The following is a 23,448-nucleotide window of genomic DNA, read 5'->3' as shown; positions in this document are numbered from 1 at the left end:
TTTTTGCTACTGATCAGCCATATATCATCAGCTACTTGCAGTAAATCCTAGTAAAGAGTGACCTTTTCAAAAATCATTGGTTGGTTCTGAATTTTACTTGAAGTTTTCTAATTTGTTTTTACAAAAAAACGTGGGGTGGCATGATACAAAGGACTTGTTTCTCTTTATGTTCTCTTTCTCTTTTGTTCGTTCTCGTTTTCTGTTGGCCCTTTTTTTTCTTTTCTTTTTTTTTTTTAATATTTATTTATTTATTTTTTTTTTTCCAATTTTTTTTTTTTAATATCTTACTTAAAGCAAATGGAAAAAGATACCACGATCCGACTTTGCACCGTCTCCCCCCCAAACCATCAGATTTCACCCAATGCAAAGAATCTCCACTTTTTTTGTACCTCTTTTTCTCTTGAACGCATTCTTCTCACTCTGTTTGTTTCTTTTATTTATTCATTTATTTCTAATTTTTATTTTGTACTCGGGCGTTTGTAATGATGCGTCATTCTTCTAAAAGCAATCCCTCTGTACTTAAGCTTTCACATGTTGTAGATGACGGCCCTATTATCTCGGATATATGTGTGAAACACATCACAAAAACTAGAAACACAAAACAAAAAAAACAAACAAAAAAGAAGAGAAAACTCTTGATTGTGATCACCTAATTGAAGCTTTGAAAAAAGTTGGTATAAGTACAATTAGTAAGGAGACTGCCATAATCCCTATTACAACCACGAATACTAGTAAAAGTACCATCACCATCACCATCACAACTACAACTTCAGCTACAATTACAACTAAACTACTCTTAAATATTGTTCAAAATGAATTGATTGTCTTTGCATATGGAGGTGAAAGTAAAAATAAAAAAATAAAATAAAATAAAAAAAAGAAAGAAAATAAATATAAAAAAAGGTAGCCAGACTATTGTTCTTGCCGATCCTCAACATTATTGGAAGAATGAACCGATTCTCAAACTCCAAAGTTTGCTAACAGCACTGTACAGTAGTAGTTGCAAGTCAAATTAATTAGTACCAATCTCTCTTTCAATCATCCACTATAGTTTGGTAGAACAGTCCAGAGTGACAGATATAAAAGAGTATAAAAGAAAAAAGAAAAAAAAAAGAGAAGTGAAGAGCATGGGCCAGGGTTTTCCATAGCAAAATTCCTCACACTACTTAAGGGTATATGGTCATCACCCGATCGATTTAATGTATCTGAGCTACCCGTACACTAACTCACACACATCCTTGCCCATGCCCTTGCCCATGCCCTTGCCCTTGCCCTTGTCCTTACCCTTTAGTAATATTAGCTATAAGCTATTAGCTATTAACTATTAAATTTTGAAATATAACTATTTAATGATTATTATATTCCCTTTATTATTATTATTATCTCTCTTTATTTCCAGTTTTTTTTGCTCTGAAACTCATGTAGATGCAGTGCAAAGTGTGCTAAGCGCTAACTAAACCAAATTTCGAAAAATTGTACTAGAGGGAAATAGAAGCAGTAGAAAAGAAGCAATCTTGAATATAAAAGAGATAACATATATAAATATATATATACACATACACACACACACACACACACCAATATATATACATAGACATATCCATAAATAAAAAGATAATCCAATATCTTTATATATATATATATATATATATGAGTTGAAAAGATCTTACAGGAGAAGGGATAAACCCATTGTCAGCAACACCAACAATAGCTATTCAACCACTTCATTTTAAACAACATAGCTAGTTTGAAAGACACTATCTACTACCAAAACTGTCTTCAGTATTTATAACATAACAGAGCAATATCATCAGACAAATAAAGCACCAACGGATTCGGCAGCGGAGTTTATCAAAAGTAGAACAACATATTCAGTTATTTCCAGTCAAGAATAAAACACGGAGTTAGCTGCACTTTTCAATAAGACTTACACACACACACAAACAAGCAAACAAACAAACACAAACACATATCAATATATATATATATACATATATATACATATTGATATACATAGTCATTTGACAAGGTCACCCTCAAAGTCAATTTTCTAGAAACATTTTAATTACGAAACCGAAATTGCAACGATAACGGTTCTTATACTTGGATCTATAGCCATACTATCTAGCCTAACACAATGACACTGGCTAAGGAAAACAGCAATAGCAGCAGCAGCCACCACCACCACCACCATCACGGCCTCAAGGGCTTATTCAAAAAAGAAACAAGCCCTTCAGAAAAGAACACAATGACACCAACAGATTCTTCATCGTCACACACGGGACTTTCGAAATTGTTTCACCACAACAAAGACAATAGTCTGAGGGATACCCTTGCATCCTCTTCAGGATCTTCACCACAGCAAGCACCACATGCGCCACTGGGACCTAGGCGAACTCCATCCATGTTTTCACTCAAACGTCGAAACACAAACCCCATCAATACAAATATTGCAACAAACAGTAACAGATCGCGGAGTAGCTCTGAAGCTCGAAATAACCAAAACCAATTGCACCACCCACAACCTAACCCAACAGGAACAGGAACAGGAGTCGGAGCCGCAACAGGAACAGGAACAGGAACAGGGTCAGCAACAGCAACTCCACAGAGACTGAAACTTTCCAAGGCTGAAACTTTTGCCCATCTACAACAATTGGATACGAGGAATGCAGCAAAACAACAATTACGAAATCACAGAATCCCTAGTCATCATCAAAATGGCACAGCGTCACCCTCGTCAAATGCCACTCCTGCATTGCCAAATCACGAAAAAATTGTGTACAATCCATACGGAATAAACAAATCGACATCACAAGACTTGCCCAAACATGCAAGCTTCTACCTCTCAGGTGGTCACGATGCCGAGAGAGTTGTTGCAAACCCAGTGGCCGACCCAAACAATTACCTCCCTGAGGATTTGCGTCAAAAACATATTAATCTTATAGACGAGTTTGAAATTGATGTCAACAAGAAACATTTGGGTGATGGTGGCTCGTCAGATGTGAGAATTATTAATGCTGCACACAGCAAGAAGAGCTTGTTTGCATTGAAGAAATTTACTCTTTTGCACAAGGAAACAGATGATGATTTCTACAAAAGAGTTGTTAAAGAGTATGTGATACACAAGAGAGCCGCCGCGTCTCGCCATGTGGTTGATGTATTTGCACTTTTACGTATTCAAAGTCAAGGTAATTTGACTAGAGGTTGGGGTGTAGTGATGGAATTTTGCGGTGGCGGTGATTTATTTTCGCTAATCATTAGACCAGGATGGAAACTGAGTCCCTTGGCAGAAAAATACTGTATATTCAAGCAGATTGCTTATGGTGTACGTTATCTTCATGAACAAGATATTGCACACCGTGACTTGAAACCTGAAAATGTCTTGCTTGACGCAAATGGGGTTGCAAAATTGTGTGATTTTGGTGTAAGTGATTACGGCCATACTATACCCGGTGACTATTCTTCTGCATTGAAATTATCTTCATCGTATGTTGGCTCACCACCATACTCACCTCCTGAAGTTATGATTTTAAAAGACATGACGCATACCGAGGCTAAATCACATGCTTACAATATGTTTGAAATGGATTGTTGGAGTTTGGGAATGTTGTTATTCTGTCTAGTTTATTCCGGAGTACCTTTTCAGCAATCAAGTGTCACTGACCACCAATATAGAGAATACCAATTTAGTCACAAGAGATTCTCTTCGGATCATCCAAACTTTAAACATAATCGAGGTTTTATGAAAGGTCCTGGAAGTGATTTCAAATTGGCTGCAAAATTCGAAAGCACCGGCGCATCACGTGTTGCATGGAAGTTATGTGATCCAACTGCTAGCTCGAGGTATACCATGGATCAATTGATGGAAGATACGTGGTTCAAAGCTTTGGAAATGTGTATTTATGAAGATCCCGATCAATCGGTGAACCCCTTTGTTTTGCCTGGAACTGGTGAAAATGTGCATACATATCCTGCACTGGGATCCTCATCAGCAAACACTTCACGCGCACCGTCGAGAAGAGGCACCTTCATCAATAGGAGTCATCAAAATATTGGTGGTGCTAGTGCAGATGGACACGAGAGCAGTTGCGACGAAGCCAATATGAGTGGATCATTTAAAAGCATGTTGGATTTGAATGTTGTGTCCGAAAAGATAAAGGAACACGGAGTTGGGGTTGGAACCACAGCGGCATCAGCAGCAGCTAACGGGAAGAGACCAATGACGTCTTCGAGCAACAATTCAGTACATTCAAGTGATGGAAATGCCACGCCACGTACACGTTCAATGCTTGATGTAGTAGGTGTAGGAAGCGAAAATGTATCAGTACCACCATCGCCAAAACTTAATCAGCAGCAACAACAGCAACAGCAACAGCAACAAAACCAACAGCAACAGCAGCAACATGTGCCTTCCAGTGGTAATTTACCTGCACTTGAGGAAAGTGATATTGAGCACGACCCCCATTGTGATAATTTGTCCGTCTCAAAGCAAGATGATTCCTTTGATCAATCAAGAGACTCGATTCCACCATCTCCATCGTCATTGACACATGCGCCTATTGAAAATGATGTCCACTCTTCGTTCAAGTTACCCCCAGCAGCTGATAATGAAAGAAGTAGAACACCGAGTCAAGATTCAGAAAACAGAGAAGGTGAAGATGTTGCTAGTGCTGTTAACCAGGATAGGTCTGTATATGCGGACACTGATATCAAGCCCAAGATATTAAAGAGCTTAAGTGATCTCAAGCTTGAAGCCGATGGAACTTGTCCTTTGGGGTACAAGTTGAAAAAGCACCATCATTGTGAAGTGAGTAATGTAGCTAACAAAGGATTAAGGAGGTAAAGAGTAAAGATATGTTTAATGGGGAATTAGGCGGAACGATTTTAGTAAATAAATAAATACAATTATATATATACACACATATATATATATACGTTTATGTATACGCATAGATTTTTTTAATTATTCAAACTATCATGTTGATTCGAAACCTGTCTAGTTATAATTGCAAAACGAGTAGATAAGAGCCGTAAAGCACATTTGCAAAGTACTTCATAGTTGAGGGTGTCCAATTCAATACATACTTCTACATGTTTTAATGGTAATCCTTGCTTGCACAAAGTTCGTATATTATACAATGCTTCCAAAAAAAGAAAAAAAAATTATACCCAATAAACGATTATAATTTAAATTTTTTTTCAAACCACTTTCATCGACTTTATTTAAAACTTACTCAAACTTAAGCTTCAATAGAAACTCTACCCTTAGGGTTGGTAACCTTGACACCGATCTTGTTAGCCTTCTTGACAATTTCGATTCTGTTCTTGGCACTGATGTTGTGAGCAATCTCAGCAGCGTATGTTCTGGTGTGCATAACCAACACATCCAAGTCCTTCAAGTTCTTAACGACAAAGACCTTGTGACCTGATGGAGTAAGGTACTTGGTCTTCTTGTTTGAACCGTAACCAATGTTTGGTTGTGGGATGGTACCTCTGAATCTTCTACGGACACATGAGTCAATACCTTTTTGCTTTCTCCAGTTCTCCTTGACTCTGTCGTATCTGTCGGAGTGGTGTCTCTTGAACTTCTTGGTGTACTTCTTGACAATCTTTGGGTGAGGAACTGCAGCGGCCACTAGAGTTATAAAGTTAGTATTAAATTCAGCTGCGTGACTTAGGATTGGGATCAGGGTGTCGGATAGTGAAAATTACAAAGCTTATGCTAAATATAAAAGAAAAAGAACTAATGAGCCAACAAGCATTTCAGTCTCTTCTTCTTTCTCAATTCTTTTTAAAGTCTTTCAGTTATGGTTCTAACGGAAGCAACCAGTTTATTGCTAAATGACTCTTTTTTTCACTGTTGTAATGTTGTTTTGTTCTGTTTTGTTCTGTTCACAAATTTTTGTAGTGATAAAAAATCGTAATGAGCAAGTTTCAAAAACAAAACCGATTAGCTAAACACCTGATATTTCATGAATTCACTGCTGAAGTTTACGAGATGGCTCTAACTGTTTAAATTCTATCATTTGACGGAATATTTGTTGATCTATCAATCCTGGTCTTCCTCCATTTCTCATACATCTATCGTTCCTTGCTCCAAGTAAACTAATTTTTTTTTGTTTATCAACTATCCTTTCGATGATATTCACTATTCCATAACTAATCCCCTCTTTCAATCCTTGCAATCATGATCTATAGTTGGTGTGAACATACTCTTTGATACTTGTGTTGTCTAATTAAGAGTCTTCTGTAAAAAGGGTGGACTTTGTTCCAGATTTTCAACTCTAGTATATTTTTTGAGTGCGCTCTACTCCAAAAAATTTTCAGAGCTGCAATACTATTACCAAGCTAGTATGTTTGTGTGTATATATCATTACCTGTGTGTGCGTGCGAGTGTGCGGGTGCTTGCCATTCGATGGGAAGTCGCACTATCATTATCTGCTTAGTGGTAGACAGCTATGGCCATAAAAAATGCGACAGTAAGGATAAAAAAAAAGAGCATCACGTGAAGTAATCTGGTTTTTCGTCAAACAACACGTACTTGCAACGACACGGGCTATAACCCTAGACCGCTTGTTTTCTTGATTATGATCATGTTGGCTCACAGACTTCTTTATAACTTACCCAAAATAGTAGTCAACAATAAGAGTTTTTTGAAAATATGCACAAAACCAAATTTAGGAACAGAGCCCAGCAAAGTTGACGCAAATTTATCGCCGGCTTTGACACATTATGCGGACATAAGTTTGATATTGGAGATGGAGTATTCACAAGAAGCAATCAAGGATAATATTATTTCAAAACTTTGGCCGAAATAACATGCTTGCTAGGAAATTGTAACCTATATCCGAATATCTAACATCAGGATGTGGATACGATAAAAAAACCCGCGAGTAAGAACGGAGAGGCGAAATCATCATTGTTGTAACTTGAAAAGTTGTTCTAGTTTTTTTAATGCACTAAATACAATTTGTAGAATGACTACGAGCGCGGCGTGGAGAGAAATGAGTTCGAGGCGGGGAAGGTGGGGGGGGGGGGGGGGGTGAGGAGGGGAGAAGAAGAATAAAGCAAGAAAAGGAGTGGATGAAATCGAATAAAGTTCCACCAGCAAAGGTTTGGAGCGTTTAAAAAACATTCTTTCTCGAAACCTTCTTCCATATCTAGGTTGGTCCAAAAGAAACAAAAAAGAAAAAAAAAAACAAGCTGTATATGCGAGCAATGAGAAGCGGATACCGATAGAATTGATGCTTGTGTAGCAGAGTGATGTGTACAAAGAGTATGTACAAGTTCAAATATATATACATATAGATAGTTGTTACTTTTGTAAATGATGGGTGTGTTTGTGGGTCGGTAAAAGTCTGGTAGATCATAGATTTCGTCAGTTGATTGTATTATTTTTTTTTTTTGCTTTTGCTTGTTTACCAAATACGGCGGAGACAGCAAGTTTACGAAAAACAAATTCTTGAACAATAAAGTACCTCTGCCCGAAGCACTACCAATGCAATACTAAGAACCGCAGATTTACACATTTTCTTGTTTTCATTTTCCCTTTATTTACATCAAAACTCATCTGGCATAACTTCCTATCTTTATATTACCCTTTCTACTCTCTATTTTTGTACATACCATACTTTGGACCATAAGGTTTCAATAATAAAACTGATTCTAAACTATATTTACTTGTCGCTCAATTTTGGCTAGACTTTATTTAGGACAAAAATAAAGTGTATAAAATCGTAAGCATTTACCGCACTGATTTTAGCAACCAAAAAACCCGTTTTGATAACTAAAATCATTAGCCCATTAAACAACATAGTTTTTCAAATTTACACATCTACACATTCACTTGAAAGTCTATTTGCTAATCCACCTGCACACATTCACACACATTCACACACACACACACACACACTCTCTCTCTCTCTCTTTCGCCAACACCGGTATATATTTAAGGCTCCATAATAGCCACAGTGATTGAAAGAATGCTGGACATTCACTATTTCAATACAAATGTGGCAGTCTACTATATATGTTATATCGCTTTGGTGTGGATCATATTCTGGTACACAATTTACCTAATAACAGGATTCCATCTACAAACAATCACAATCAATAATGGTTTATCATTTAATGGAATTTCCCTAACTACAAAAAGGGCGAAAATCAAGATCCGATCCTTTAGGTTGCGATTGTGGGGTAACACCAAAATGACCATCATTGACGATCTAACAGTTCAATTACTCCCGCAGATCAATAGTCATCAAGGGAAGACATATCCCAACAATACAAAGAGTCATGAACAGTCTAACAATATAAAAGAGGAGCATAGAGAAACAAAAGAGGAAGAAGAAGAACAAGACGAAGTGGCAGAGGAAGAAAAAGATAGAAGTGATGGGTTGGAAAACAAAAAATCCAATTATAATCGGGACTCACATATCAGCATATACCCTCAGAACAAGATCTTGAAAAGGCTAACGACCTATATTGTTAAACACTTTCCAGCAATTGATGTGGAGTTACGAAATACAGTTATAGTGTCTGCACTAGGCTTTAAAACCTCAATCAGATACACAAAGTTCAATACGAATTCACGTGGAAGCAAACGACATGAAGAAAAAATCAAGATCAAGACCAACTTATTGGTAAATGAAGTAGTGCATCAAATTAAACCTCATGACGAGATCTTGACACCATATTCTTTAAACTCATTTATGCTTAATATCAAATTTCTGGTCGATAACGATACAGGGATCATTGATTGTCTAGTTGGAAAAGTAAATATTGCGGATTCCAATATCCTGGTCTTCAACGCAATAAAGTACTATATTCTTCATGACGAACTTAAACAAGAAAAAAACGACAAATCACCAAAATCTTCGGATGTGGTAGAGCAAGAACTAGAACTAGAACCAGAACTAGAACCAGAACCAGAATCAGAATCAGAGTCAAAAAAGCCTAATGGAAAGAAGCCTTCACTATACACGAATAAGGACAAGAAAAGAAAAAAGAGTTTTCATGTCATTGGCAAGACCCTAAAAATCTTATACCACCTTATTTCAGACATTACAATACATGTCGAGAATTCCAAAATATCGGATATACCATTTGTATTGATTGATGACAATATGAGTGTACGTGATTACTACAACGAAGTGCGTCCAAAATCATCGTTGGAGTTTTATGCCAAATCGGTATCCTACAATATCACTAGAATATATGACGATGCTGCTGGCTTTGAGGTTTTGTTTAATCCCAAAACTGACAATCCGTTCCACCTGACATGCACAATACAATTGATTAAGCTTTATTTCATTAAAAGAGTCAAATTGTCAACTGGTCATTTTGGCCTGGAATCAGACGAGGTTTTGAATATTCCAAATTGCTCATTCACCCACAAGACCAATTTGTTGGGCCAGATTGTTAAGGCAAAAGGATTTGAAAATTGTGTAATGGAACTCTATTTTTCAACAAGCACACCTATTTTTGATATTGATGCTAAGCAATTGAGTGCAATTTTGTATAATATTGTTTTATTGAGGAAATGGAGCAAATTAAGAAGATTGAGAAAGTTTTTGTTAGGTAAGGGTGCCAACAATAAGACTGAATTGGGCGAGCCTGAAAGTGGTGGCGCAAGTAAAGATAATGGTGGTCATAACGATGCCAATATGGATGACCACAACACAGAGATTGAATCATTAAAGTCCCAATTGTGGCACTATGCCAATGAGTATTATCCTAAATTGGACATCAAATTTGTCATTGAACAACCAAGATTTATCCTTAGACATTATGAAGAAGGTAAAAAGACACAAATCTTGAGCTTCTCATACTCATTGCTAAATTTCAACTTGTCCACAACGGAGTCTAGAGATTATGCCTCGACTTTTTCAATCTTGTATCCAAGCATATTATATCATGAGAAATCTGCTTTGGACGCAACAAAGTTTAACAACGAAATAGTCAAGAAAAATATTGCTAAATTGGACTACTTGAACATCAAACTAGACATTTTCAAAAATTTAACTGTTAAGGCGAGTGTGGAATTAAACACAGTCAATGTTAATTTAACTAGCTTGGAAATTTTCAGAGGTATACATTGGCTTTTGCTCGATGTAACTAAACTATCAGAAACTGATTTGCTGATTGGTACAATCAACAAAGCATTCAATGATGAAATCGATGTACTACGAAGAGAACTAAGGAGCTCGAATATCAAAACAGGCAGTTTTTCTGCAGATGCATCCACATTGGAGCAAAAAATATTCAGAGCCTTGCCATCATGGTTTGAACAATTGGATTTAAAAATTTTGTCTGTGAACATTTTTCTAGGTGCAAGGTCAGTGTTGATTCCAACGAAGGATTTATTTCATTCAGACTCACCAAACTTTGAATACGATACAGATGACAATAAGGATCTTCGAAAACTTAATGTTAAACTCAAACTGTTTTCTGTAACAATTTCAAATAATCAATTGCTGAGCTTTGCTGAACCACAAAGTCCTAACTCGTCGATACTGAATTCATTAGAATCTCAGGACTTGCTGGCGTCACTGGAAACTTTAACCTCTTTACAAGACACTTCTTATTGGTCGGTAATTACAAAGTTGGAGCAACTCAATATTTTTATGCCCGATGACAACAGTACGAAATTGTCTGCATCTGAGCTGTTTATTGATATCCCGTCCTTTACTGGTACTATTGATTCATTGAGCGACTACTATTGTCAGAACAAACTTTTGACTGCATTCACCATGGATGAGGTGGATATTAACTACAATACGTTCAAATTGTTTACCCTTATTGGTTCGGTATATTTGATACGTGAATTTATCGTATCACCCATATCAATGATAAAGCTGAAACTTCGAAAAGACATGAGCAAGTTTGAAGAAGAGGCACAAGGACAAGACAAAGCAACTATACCACCACCCTTGCTACCACCATCACAAGAACAAGAACAACAACAACAACAACAACAACAACAACAACAACAAAGAGCATCCGCAATAAATCCTGATGTGGATTTTGGTGCAAAATCTCTAGTTGATTTATTGATTGTCAAAGTTTTACTCAAAACAATGAATTGTCGCTTGAAGTTGTCCGAGGACTTTATGCTCAAATTTCAACTATCAAATATGCTGATTGAGCTCAAGAACAAATTTGCTAAGCTATCATTGTATTTTGTACGCTTGCTTGCCAACTCACCAACAATCGAAAAGAAATGGTGTAGACTTATGTGTATGGACTCATTAAACCTTAGTGCACAAATTCCCAAATCAATTGAGGATTTAATAATTGACATCCACACCACAGCAATCAGGTTAGTACAACCCCACAAATTTATTGTATACGAATTGTTCCAAAACATTTCGATTACACTTAAAACTGCCAAGCACCTTGTCAAATTACTTAAAGCTGGTAACGACAAGAAGGACGCACACATAGTGCATCCCCACCAACAAAAGGCTATTCCATTGCCCAAAATCAATATAAAGTCAAACCATTTGAAGTTTACAATGGAAGATGACCCATTTGAGACCGATTTGAATATGATTTACCAATTGGGCAAAGTGGAGCAGAGGAAGAGGATTGAATTGTATGATATTTTTGATGCAAGAGAAAAGCAGCAACACGGCGATAGTAAAGATTATTTTGCAAAACTAAACAGGCTTAACGAAACCATTTCAAATCTGTGGATTAGAAAAGTGAATACATACCAGCTGCAACTACGCCAGGAGGTGGCAAAGCACAAAGTTTATTTGTTTGGAAACGAATCTTATTTTGACAGAGAGTTCAATAAAGATGTTGTCGCATATCCTTACCATGCTCCATTGTTGACTATAGGCTTTGAAAATTTTGATTTGCAAATACGCAAACCAGAATTTGGAATAAACCATGTTGCCGATTTTATTCATGATATGGGTCAAGGAGTTCCCAAAGATACAGCTTATTCCTTGTTGGTTCCAATGTTTTTGGACTTGAGGGTTGCCGAAATGCGAATGCAACTCTGTGACTATCCACTTCCTATCTTGCACTCGCCGAGGAATAAGAATGCTAACGTGCCAAGTTTAATTATGGCTGGCCATTTGGTTATTAGTGAAAACATGGTTACCGCGCCTGAGAATTTGCGGAAGATTACAGTGCCACTAGTGTCTGTAGATGAAAACGAGTTGAACAGATTCGACTCATTAATAGTGGAAAAGACTCTTTCGAGTGTCAAAATGTACACCAATTTGAGGTGTACTTTCAATTCTGATTACCCAACTAGAATAGTTTGGGGTACTTCATACCAATTTGGTATTCAACAGTTTATGCTTAATTTTGATCAATTTTCTAAACCACCGGTTGACCCATCACCCAAACTTGGCTTTTGGGATAAGCTCAAGTATATACTTCATGGAACTTGCTCAATTAAAACTCGGACAAGCCTTGAAGTTGGGTTTAAAGGTTCTCGAGACCCATATGACTTATTGGGGACGGCGACTGGGTTTATATTGTGTTTCAAGAATGATGTTAATTGGGATATTAATAAGGACGACGATTCAAGAAATTTTTTTGACATTACAGCAAAGAAAGTTTCGTGGTATATACCAAATTATTTGGGCGCGCCATTATTGGTTTGGACTAGAAATAGCAACGACTCTGTATATCTTCCGGACTCACCGAAATTTATCAGCTCGTGCTTTGCCTATTATCTAGATGATTCATTAACAAAGCCCGATTTAGACTTGCTAAACAAAGTTTTTGCCAAGGATGTGATCACCTTGAGTGGGGGCATCAAGTTTCGTGTTGGGTTTTTGTTGCAACGCAAAGTTGATGGCAAAAGGGTGGAGAGTTTTATACCTCATTACGATGTCGAGCTCATGAATCCGGATTATTGCGATAAAAAGGGGCACGATTCATATAAAGGCTTTCGCAGTGAATATATTCACATGGCTATCTCGTTAACAGCAGATCATCAGAATACTTACAATACCATCCACTTGAGTCCTGGGGCATTTTCACAATTTTTTGCATGGTGGAAACTATTTGCTAGCAATATGATGTTACCGATACGTAGGGGACCTTTGTTTGGCGAAGCTCAAAACTCTGTCAAGTTCTCCCAACACTTGTTCACCAACAAGTTTTCCTTCTATTTAAAATCTTTGTTTATATCTCACATTTATCGTGATGAGATTGTTGATGTTGAAGAAGATAGAGTAGAATGTGTTGGTTTGAGGGCCAAGGTTGAAGAATTTTCGGTGGATTTGCACCAGAGAAAGCAGCCAGTCACCTTGTATCACGAGGCTTTGTCAAAAAGCACCAAGGTGATGAAGATGGTTTTCAATGTTGGTGAAGTTTCACTTACTGGAATAGATATGCGTGTTGTTCGAACTTCGTTTCTTGACAATTTCTACACCCATGGTCATAAAAATTATGACGACTCCAAATCGACTTATGATATTTTCGGTGATGACCGTAGATGGTTTGATATTCAGGACTACGAAGAAGCATTTCTACCATCTGTGAGAAAGTGTCCTAGAACTGTAAAGATTTACCCTTTGATGTATTCGCATAAATTTACATATATGCGGGATACTGAGAATGATGCTAAACTGAATGAAGAGGATGACGAATTTGGAAATGAAGATATACACAATTGTCGTCTCAACAGTTCCAATCCCGTTGACGTGAGACTAGACATCTTGAAAGATAGGCTCATTGGCCTTGAGCAACAAATAACAAGACTCAAAAAACAAGCCAAGAATGTTTCACATCTTATGGAGCGAGTAAAGTTTTTAAAAGATGAGATTGATGGCGTTTCAAGGGAAAGAAGAGTTATTTTTCAAAGAAGTTCAACTAATGCCACGATGCAGACTCAAGAGCATTTCCATAACAAATTTACATGGTTGAGCATGTTATTGAAGTGGAACGTCACTTGTCGTGATTTGGTTTTGAAATATGTTCATTTTGTGCAACTCAAGTCGGCTTTGCGAAAATATCTATCTCACGAGTCTATTACAATGTTGGAAAAAGTTATTGATCGTGCTAATGACGCCATTGATGGTGTAAATAGTGAAGACGGAGAGGAAGAAGCATATGAAGGTGATGGCAAAGAAAATACTAATAATAAAGACCAAGGAGGCGAAAACGATGTATCATCAGAAGCCACTACAACTGATCAAGCAATAAACAATGGTAATTCTTTTATCTTTAAACCAAAAACCAGATCAAACGATATGAATTCAAAAGAAAGACTTTTAAATTTCAATCGAATTTTGAAGGAAGTCAACAAATCTGAAGTGCTTTCTGAAGATTACCTCATTGAGATTGTTGCGCCTCAGATCCAGTTGCAGAGTGACGAATCTCCAGATTCGGTTGTTTTAATATCGGCACCAAGCATTAGTAGCAGAATTGTTTCAACCAAGGATTCAGAAGATGATTCTAATGCGGATGTTTTGGAAACAAGATATGGAAATGTTCTACGAGATGCCAATGTTTTTGTGTTGAATAAAAAAGAAGTACTTGCATCTGATAAATTTATCACGATGAGAAACCCATATGGTGCAAAATCCAACTGGCCACCTTGGCTTGGTGCTGAAATAACACACCATGGTGAATGGGCTGGTGATAACCAGCTCTTGATCAAAAATTTGTCGGTGATGGTATTGTTTTACAACACTGAAGTTATGGGTTCGCAAAAGTCATCGGTGACGAATAATCAGTCATCGCGCACAAGCTTACGCTCGTCTAATGCTACGACTGGGAAAGAAGTTGAGGCACCAAAGAGATTACAAGTTGATGCTCCTTCGTTGGTGCTAACATCTACTTCTTCACAATATTTTACTCTTTACGTGATTGTTATAAGTCTATTGTTCTATAGCGAGCCCATGAGTAAGTTTATCAAGGATAAGCTAGAAAAGATGAAATTTTCGATGGATTTTGAAAACTTGGAGGCTATGTCAGCAAAGATCAAGCAGATGCAAGCCTATTACCACGTGTTACGTCAAATGACGACAAACTATAGTTTTAGAGACGAGCATTTAAAAAATGAAGATTTGAACGATTATTTGCAGATTAATCTTGAGAGCGCCGATGTTGCAAGTGACGTTTATTTGATGCTCAAGACTTTGTTGACTGGTGAATTTTATGAGGATACATCCAATGCTGCGCAAATGTCATGGTTGATTCGGGCTGATGAGGTAATCTTGCACATATTGGAGGATAACCGGGAACCAATTTTAGATTTGGCATTGGCAAATGGAGTTTATGAGAGAAAAGAGCTTGAAAGTGGCTCCAACATGAACCGGATCCAAATTAAAATGTTGCAGGGGTTCAACTTAATCAAGGATGCAAAGTTTCCCGATTTCCTTAATCCGTTTGAAATCAACAAGAATGACAACCTGATTGACAACATGATTGATTTGGAATGGACAATGAATCGAGCAGTTGGTGGGATCCAAATTGTTGAGGATATCCGGATAAAAGCGTTGCCATTGGAGGTTAAGATTGATGAAGTCACTGGAGAAAAACTTTTGAAATTTATATTTCAAACGGACTCCACCGATCTCAGACATAGCAAAGTTATGATGATTACGAATAGCACAGAGGCAAAGAAGGAAGAATTGCATCAAAATGATTTTGATCATAATGACGACGAGTTTGGGTTTATGGTTGAAACAGTTGGAGCAAATAAGAGCCAGGAGTACAACAAGCATCTCCAGCACGAACGAAGCACATTAAGTTCAAGAAGTAACAACACTCATAGCAAAAGAAAGAACTTGGCCAGGATCTCAGACAAGGAAACAATAGAAGAGAATGATATTCATGATGACGAGCAAGTTGAACAAATGATTGAACGAGCAAAGAATTATTTTTCTATTGTATCGTTGGTTGTTTCACAAATAACATTGAGAATTACCATTAGACTCAACAAGGGATTAAAGAGGATTATGAATGTGAGCGACTTTAGAGTCGATTTGCCTGAAATTGTTATTCATAATAGGGTCATGTCGTTTACAGATTTAACTGACGTGATGAAAAAACACATTATAAAGGCACTCACTAGTCATATTGGGAGTCTACTAGTCAATAAGCTAAAGTCTCGATCTTCCGACGACAATGCAGATTTGGGCCTGTTGAAGCCTGTTATGCATTATAATAAATTTACTCCAATACGGGAGTTGACTAGAGTGGATTCAGTAACAAAGTGAACAACATTTATATAAATACATAAGCACACACATATTTATATATATTTGTGCGTATATATAGAACAGAATATCAGAGTATTTATCAATTATTTAAGAAACAAGTTTTTTAAAAGAGATGTATTTAATGAGCAAGTAAACGAGAAAGTGGGTTAATTCAATTGGTACTTGAAATATTCATCACTGGCTAATCAATACATTCATATATATATATATATATATATATAAATTTATAAAGTGCAATCAACAATTGCTTATTTATTTTCGTTAAACGTGTTGTTTCTTAAAATCGCCACCTGCTTGGTTCTTTTTCTTCCTCTTGGTTCTTTTACCATCTTCATCGAGATATTCATCTCCACGATTAGAAGCCAGTGCATCTGCTAGAGCCAAATCCGCCACATCAAATCCGGGTATCCCTGTTATTGGTGTTCTATCAAAATGCAAGGCTTTATCTAGTAGATTTTTGTCAAATTCCTGTATCACATCTGGGTGCTGAGGAATCAGGGGATCCATTAACCCAATGGGTAATTCTTTTGGTGGAGGTATCAGGTGTTTCCCAGGTAAATCCTGGATGTGCGCCTTGTATGATTTCCTCAATTTGACCTTTTTGGAACCATCCGGATTTGTACGCGCTAGCAGGTCTGCTACTGATTCTAGACTGTAGATGTTAAGAAGGTTGTTCAATGGTGTGGGTTTTGACGGCTGATATGTTTCTGTTTAGGTTCAAGCGTTAGTATGTTAAAAAAAAAAAAATCAGAACAATGAAAACGAAATAAAGAGTGCAAACATACTACTTGGATCTAGTAGATAGAATCCATCAATAGTTTTATTTTGTTCTTGAGACATAGCTGTTTGTATAGATTAGGTCACTGGCGTTGCTATTGCTGTTGCTGTTGTTGCTGTTGATGTTGTGGTTGTTGGCGGCAGCGGCGGCAGTACAGGTGATATGGACTAAAAGTGGAGTTTACTTTAGTAGACTGCGAGGAGTACGATGTTTTGTTGCAGGTGCGAATTTAAACAGATTGCGCTTTGTTTATTTTCTTTCCGACCAAAAAAAAATATTAACCCTAATATTTTCGATTTGGCGAATCTAGTAAAGTAACTGATCCTAATCATGTAATCCGAGACAAGATGGCAGATGCAAAAGTCAAAGTCAAAGTGGCGATTAATAACTCATTTCATAGTACTCAAACATTAGAATATGTCGACAAATTAGCATATTATTACACATGTTTCTATATATTCAAATACACAAAATTTTCATTTTTTCAGAAATGAACAACTTCCTTCCTATTCCTTCCTTTTCCTTCCTTTTCCTTCCTTTTCCACCCTTCACTTTCTCTTCAATTTACAATTGCAAAATGTCTTAAATATATGAAAAGTCTCAATAGTACCAAACAAACCTAAATTCTATAAATTATACAATTCTCTTCTTTTTTTTTCTTTGTTCTTTATTTACTTATTTCTTACCAACAACTTCCCATTCGTCTGCATTTTCAGATTTGTTGTCTGATACAGATAACTTGGCAGTAGCTGACTCCAATGATTCATTGTTAACGTCCTTAGTGGCATTCTCTTCTTTTGGTTCTCTTGGTTCTTCCTCGTGTTCTTCTTCGTCGTCAACAGCCAAAACACTAAATTGAGACTTTTGAGGACCTTGCACCTTTTCATCCTCCTTCTTTTTGTCGTCTTTACGTGATTTTGTGTTTTGTGATGATCTTGTACGTTGTGGTAATGGTTGGCCTCTCTTCCAATCCAAGTCAGGCTCGCTTGACTTTCTGGTACCAGCAGCGTGGTTGTTCTCGTGGTTCTTGTTGTGGAACGATCTGTTTGATCTTTCACGAGAAGGTAATTCCACATGAGAGTTTCTAGCTGCTCCCCAATCTAATTCTGGTTCTTGCTTCCTTGGAGGACGCGAGTGTCCAAACTCGTCACTATTGTTTGTGGTGTTATTTTCACGATCATGGCGGACATGTCTAGCTGGTCTTTCTCTTGGAGGAAGCTCTGCTTGGCTTCCACGTGCAGAACTCCAATCCAAGTCTGGTTCTTCTTTACGTTTGAACTCTCTTGGTGGTCTGTCTCCTCTGTCTTCCCTGTCACCTCTGAATGATTTTTCTCTTGGTGGTAATTCAGCTCTAGTTCCTCTAGCTGATCCCCAATCCAAATCTGGTTCTTCTCTTTGCTTAAACTCTCTAGGAGGTCTGTCTCCTCTGTCCTCCCTGTCACCTCTAAATGATCTTTCTCTTGGTGGTAATTCGGCTCTAGTGCCTCTGGCTGATCCCCAGTCCAAGTCTGGTTCTTCTCTTGGTGGTCTATCCTCTCTTGGTGGTCTGTCACCTCTGTCACCTCTGTCGCCTCTGTCGCCTCTATCACCTCCAAATGATCTCTCTCTTGGTGGTAATTCAGCTCTTGAACTTCGTGCTGCACCCCAATCCAAATCTGCTCCAGAGTCCCCACCTCTTGAACCAAAACGGTCATTTCCTTGTTGCGGAGGTGCAACATTAACAAACATTCTTCTTCCATTAAACTCAGACATTGACAAGTTTAAACTTTCCTCCAATAACTCACGTGTAGTGAATGTAACGTATGCGACACCTTTGATTTGTCCAGTTTCTCTGTCCAATGGCAATTTGATATCAGATATAATGTCATTGGCTTGCATTCTATCCTCAAAATGTCTAATCACATCTTGTTCGGTGATATCCCATGGCAAGTTGTTCACATAAGCCTTGTATGGTGGCTTGTCAGGAACAGGATACTTGACTCTTTCTCTCCTCTCAAACCCTCCAGCACCAGCACCAGCACCAGCACCCGAAGTACCAGAAAAAGCAGGTGCTCCTCCAATGGGTGCCTCAGTTAAAGCAGCTGGGTTTTCAATACTAAATGCAATAGAACTCATATCAACTTCTTCATCGGCCCATGAGCTTCCTCCCAAGGATTCATCCTTCAAGAAGTCGCCCAAATCCATCTTCTTATTTCTCTTTGGAGCCATTTTTCTTAATTTTTTGTTTTTTCTTTATCTGATTCTAGTCTTAAATTTTAGTTATAATTGGTGTATGGATTACTTCAATTATTTCAGTTGAGGTGATTCACACGAGTCTAAAATATGCGACGGAGTGAATAGCAATAGTGGATATACAGATAAGAGCTTTTGATAAATGTATCTTTAGAGCCCCAAATGTTTCAAGTATACTTTTTAAGGTCGTATCACTTGTAATTTTTTTTGTTTTTTTTTTTTATTTAGGCTTCTGAAGATTCCCTTTTTGAGATGTTTTTTTTTTTTTTCTGTTTTTCATTATTAATTGAAAATTTTTCGGTTGAGTTTCGCTCTGTGTCTCTCTTTGTTTTTTCTTCTTCTCTTCTTCCTGGTTTTGTTTTTTTTTTCTCTCTCTCTCTCTCTGTATTTATTAAATCAATTAATTTTTATTTTTATTTTTTATTTTACTTCATTTTATGAAAACCAAATTTATTTTCGTCTTTTCAATCCCTGCGTATCTATTGTGTTTGTTTTTGTTTGTGTGTGTGTATGTGTATGTGTTTATTTTCTATGATAATCTTTCTCTATACACCCAATCTTATTCTAATACAAGCATATAGTGGATAGAACTTGAGATGTATATTGAGAGTTTTCTGATGAGGTTCCGGTTTAACAATATGTTTAAAAAATGGTTGATCATTTAAGCATTGATGTGCAATGTATAATTTAGCAATTGCAAAATGGATAAGTGAATATAGCGTTGGATGTTGATATATGCTAGGAAGAGACAAAAAAAAGGAACACGAGATACCAGGACGGAAAAGAAAGGGCACCTATTTAGGAGCATCGGTATGAGTGTTTTTCTCTCGCACATAACTTTATCTACAATGTAAGTATATCTTTGACGCAATAGATCTTACAATTTCATTACTATAAATGATTTTTGTAAAAAAAAATAAAATAAAAGAATCTCTCATTAGCAATCAACTCTTATACGCGGTTTTCAACAAAAGCTCTATCATTAGCATTGTTATTAGTGTTTAATTGGTGATCCTCGTTTTCGTTGGTTCGACTTACATCAGATCCAGTCTGAAAAGTCTCCCCTGTATTCAATCTTGATGCATTTCCTTCGGCGCCATTCTCACCGGTCGCATTAGCATTGACATTGAGATTGAGATTGGCATTGACATTGGCATTGACATTAGAAGATGCACCCAGCACATCTTCTTCTCTTGCAATTGTCAAGATTGACCAATGAAACAAGTCCTCTCTGGTAATTCCAATAATTCTCCACCATATTCTTTTAAAAAATCCACCATATTTTGCTCTGGCTCTTTCACGAGCTCTTTCTTCTAAATGCATATTCTGATATCGTGGATTCCCAAGTACTAATTCTGCACGATCTGATAATGGAAGAAGGTCTTGAATTAAGGCTTGCAAAGTAGTGTTATTTTGAAGCTCCTCTAATGCAAACGTTATATCATCATCTTCTTCATCATCGTCATCTTCGTTTTCGTCACCACCACCACCACCATCTTCTGCTTCTCCTTCTTCGTCAACACCATTTCTACTGTTGTTCCTAATGTTGCTGTGATTACCATTTCCCTCTCCATTATCCCCACCAGATGTACCGCCCTGATTGTAATCTCTTTTGAATAAATAATCGCGTTTACACATGGGACAACAAGCACGCCGTTTTGTAAGCCATGGGTCTAGACAGCTAGCATGGAATACATGTCCACAAATCAATCCTCTTACTATTTCTTCAGAGTCAATTAATTCCAAGCATATAGCACACGAACCCGAATCAAAATGCAAGCTTCTTTTTTCATTTTCTGCTTCGTCGTTGTCCTTTTCTTCTTTCTCTTTTTCTTCTTCTTCTTCTTCTTTTTCTACTACTACTTCATTTTGATAGTTATCTTGAGTGCTAACCAAGTTATTGTTGTTGTCATTCCATGTAGCTTGTCGACTGATTCCAGTATATGTTCTTTCCCTGTCTACAACCCCAAAACCGTCTTCTGATACTACTCTTCTTCTTTCAATACCAGATATATTCTTCATCTCCATGGTTTTATCTGAATTATAGTCAAGTTGTTCCTGAGCAGTATGTAAAGTATTGAGAGAATTATCTTCATCGGTAACTGTCACAATGCCACCAACAGCACCAAGATTATTTTCCAAAGTATCATACTGATTCTGCAGCGACTCATCTTCCTCCTCCTCCTCTTTGATTTGTCCTTCCCGAATTTGAGCATCTCGTTCTTTACCGCCATGCAACCATTCATAATATGTCTTTTGTGGAAATAACTTTTCCACTTCTTCCATAGTCAATTTCTTCATTTTGCTAAATCTTCTCCGTTGTCTCCTCCTTCTTCTTCCTCTGCCACCATGTATACCGCTATTCAAATTTGATTCGGTCAAATTGGAAATCAAGTCATGAGTCCTAAGAAAATGTATTCTTTGTTGAATATCTGGGTTAGTAAAAATGTGGGTGTATAAATCCAGCGGCAGCAGCAGTGAACGCGAAGCATTTGCTGCAGTTGCTGCAGAAATTTCTCTATTGACATCGGAAACAGTTCCAGCTGATCTGATATTGATGATACTGGAAGTAAATGGATCTTGGACAACTCCAAAACGACTAAAACGACCAAAACGAACACCAGTAGCACCACCACCAGCACTACCGTTGTTGCCATTGCCAAAATCACCACTGTTTCTACGCCGTATTCCTCTATCAGCCAATGGCGTGGGCAAGACTCCATATTTCGACCTAATAAAGTATCGAATAGTGAAAAAGACAAATAACAAGCCAATAATTACACCAACTGAAACAGCAATAAAGAATAAAATGGTTGATGGCGTGCTTCCAATAAATGTATTACCATTGCTGTATGATGAGGATGAACCATTGTTATAGGTGGAGTTACCCGTTTCAGCGGTTAGCTCAGTAGAAGATGGCGTGTACTGATCCATCAGCACCGTTGATGTGGGTTCTTGGTTCACAATACTGTTTACAGTGAATGATGTAAATCCCATTGCTGTAAAAGTGTTCAAAACAGTCTTAGTTGTAGATGATATATAATTCGTTTGATTCTTTGTGTCTGTGTGGTAAATGTATACTTAAAAGATACACATTCACTGTGTAAATATCTCAAGTTAAGCGACAAATCAATATCCAAAGTATATTATAAAAAGGAAAAAAAAAAAGAAACGAGGAAATGGGATCAAACTTTTTTCATATCCCATATATGAAAACTATCAAGCTTGAAGAATGTTTGTGCTCAATTGGGAGCAAACCTTTGTTTCGCTCGCTAACTCTCTTTTGTAATCTGCTGCTTTTTCTGTTTGATTTGAAAGAATAATGAAGGAAGGTTGGAACAAGGTTGGCAATATGCTAATTTGTGAATATGGAAATTAGAAGTTGGAAAGGTTGAAATGGATTAAAAAATAAAGAAACAAAATGAAAGAAAGAAAGAAAGAAAGAAAGAAAGAAAGAAAACGGCGTCTAAATCCTTTCTGGGGTTTCTCTCTTGTGCTTTGTGTTCTTTTGCACAATAAGCAACTTGTAGATTCAGCCTTTCCGAGAAATGGAAAATGAGCAAAAAAAAAAAAAAAAATGTTAAACTGAATCCTTATCAAAGTGATGTAAATATTGTATAAAGTTATATAAACAAGGTATCTCAAAGATGGCTCAAAGTCTAGTTCCAAATTGTAATGTGATTAGATGATTTGTTGGTCAGGTCTAGTTTTGGGTTTGATCCCTTGACTTGATTTTAAAATTATCTAAATATTTTTTGCAGAGTGTTCCTACTAAATTAATTATTTTCCACGCCCTAACCCCCCTTCTTTGGTTCTAATTTTAAATTTTTCTGTTGTCTATGAGTGAGGCGGGGAAGGAAGGACACACACAGGCGTTTGAGAAAAGAAATTCAGAAGAAGAAGAGGAAGAGCACAAACAAATATATATATATATATATATATATATTATAAATAGATTCCAGATTTATCCGTCAGTCGAATAAAGAAATGAAAAACAAAAATTGCAGAACCAATTTTTATTTTTTTTTGGTTATTTTGTTTTTTGGTTTCTTGAAATTATACTGTAGTCTTTTGCTTTCTGAAGTTAGTCAAAAAGAAGTGGATACAAGTGCATATCTATATAGGTAAGACTTTGCGTATCAGCTGAGTTTTTATAATCCTTTCTTTGATATATCATTAAACAAAATTATAGCGAGGAAATTGCCGGATGAATAGTGGGGCTGAATTTTCGGTAAGATTGTA

General features: G+C 37.0%; 6 protein-coding genes across 6 annotated transcripts; 2 read left to right on the top strand and 4 right to left on the bottom strand. All coding sequences in view use genetic code 12, as the record gives it.

Moving 5' to 3' along the window:
* Positions 1–2,248: 2,248 nt before the first annotated feature.
* Positions 2,249–4,843, top strand: PTK2 (Putative serine/threonine protein phosphatase; the record flags this gene model as incomplete). Its single annotated transcript, XM_001523891.2, has 1 exon — positions 2,249–4,843. The coding sequence occupies one exon, from the start codon at positions 2,249–2,251 to the stop codon at positions 4,841–4,843; it is 2,595 nt and encodes an 864-aa protein (XP_001523941.2).
* A 397-nt stretch (positions 4,844–5,240) lies between these two features.
* Positions 5,241–6,435, bottom strand: RPL32 (60S ribosomal protein L32; the record flags this gene model as incomplete). Its single annotated transcript, XM_001523890.2, has 3 exons — positions 5,241–5,635; positions 5,948–5,954; positions 6,430–6,435. 3 exons carry the CDS (start codon positions 6,433–6,435, stop codon positions 5,241–5,243), a joined length of 408 nt encoding a protein of 135 aa, XP_001523940.2.
* A 1,547-nt stretch (positions 6,436–7,982) lies between these two features.
* On the top strand, positions 7,983–16,193 carry FMP27 (Protein SABRE; the record flags this gene model as incomplete). Its single annotated transcript, XM_001523889.2, has 1 exon — positions 7,983–16,193. The coding sequence occupies one exon, from the start codon at positions 7,983–7,985 to the stop codon at positions 16,191–16,193; it is 8,211 nt and encodes a 2,736-aa protein (XP_001523939.2).
* A 264-nt stretch (positions 16,194–16,457) lies between these two features.
* Positions 16,458–17,036, bottom strand: ROX3 (RNA polymerase II holoenzyme/mediator subunit; the record flags this gene model as incomplete). Its single annotated transcript, XM_061119690.1, has 2 exons — positions 16,458–16,903; positions 16,982–17,036. The coding sequence occupies 2 exons, from the start codon at positions 17,034–17,036 to the stop codon at positions 16,458–16,460; spliced, it is 501 nt and encodes a 166-aa protein (XP_060975673.1).
* A 613-nt stretch (positions 17,037–17,649) lies between these two features.
* TIF3 (Eukaryotic translation initiation factor 4B) lies at positions 17,650–19,182 on the bottom strand (the record flags this gene model as incomplete). Its single annotated transcript, XM_001523888.2, has 1 exon — positions 17,650–19,182. The coding sequence occupies one exon, from the start codon at positions 19,180–19,182 to the stop codon at positions 17,650–17,652; it is 1,533 nt and encodes a 510-aa protein (XP_001523938.2).
* Positions 19,183–20,157: 975 nt separating this feature from the next.
* PVL30_005482 (uncharacterized protein) lies at positions 20,158–22,203 on the bottom strand (the record flags this gene model as incomplete). Its single annotated transcript, XM_001523887.2, has 1 exon — positions 20,158–22,203. One exon carries the CDS (start codon positions 22,201–22,203, stop codon positions 20,158–20,160), a length of 2,046 nt encoding a protein of 681 aa, XP_001523937.2.
* Between the last annotated feature and the right edge of the window lie 1,245 nt (positions 22,204–23,448).

This window comes from Lodderomyces elongisporus, chromosome 8 (genome assembly GCF_030384665.1).
Source record: "Lodderomyces elongisporus chromosome 8, complete sequence".
In the NCBI taxonomy this organism is placed as follows: Eukaryota; Fungi; Ascomycota; class Pichiomycetes; order Serinales; family Debaryomycetaceae; genus Lodderomyces; species Lodderomyces elongisporus.
The sequence above is the reverse complement of the archived record's forward strand: the minus strand, read 5'-3'. Positions and strand labels throughout refer to the sequence as shown.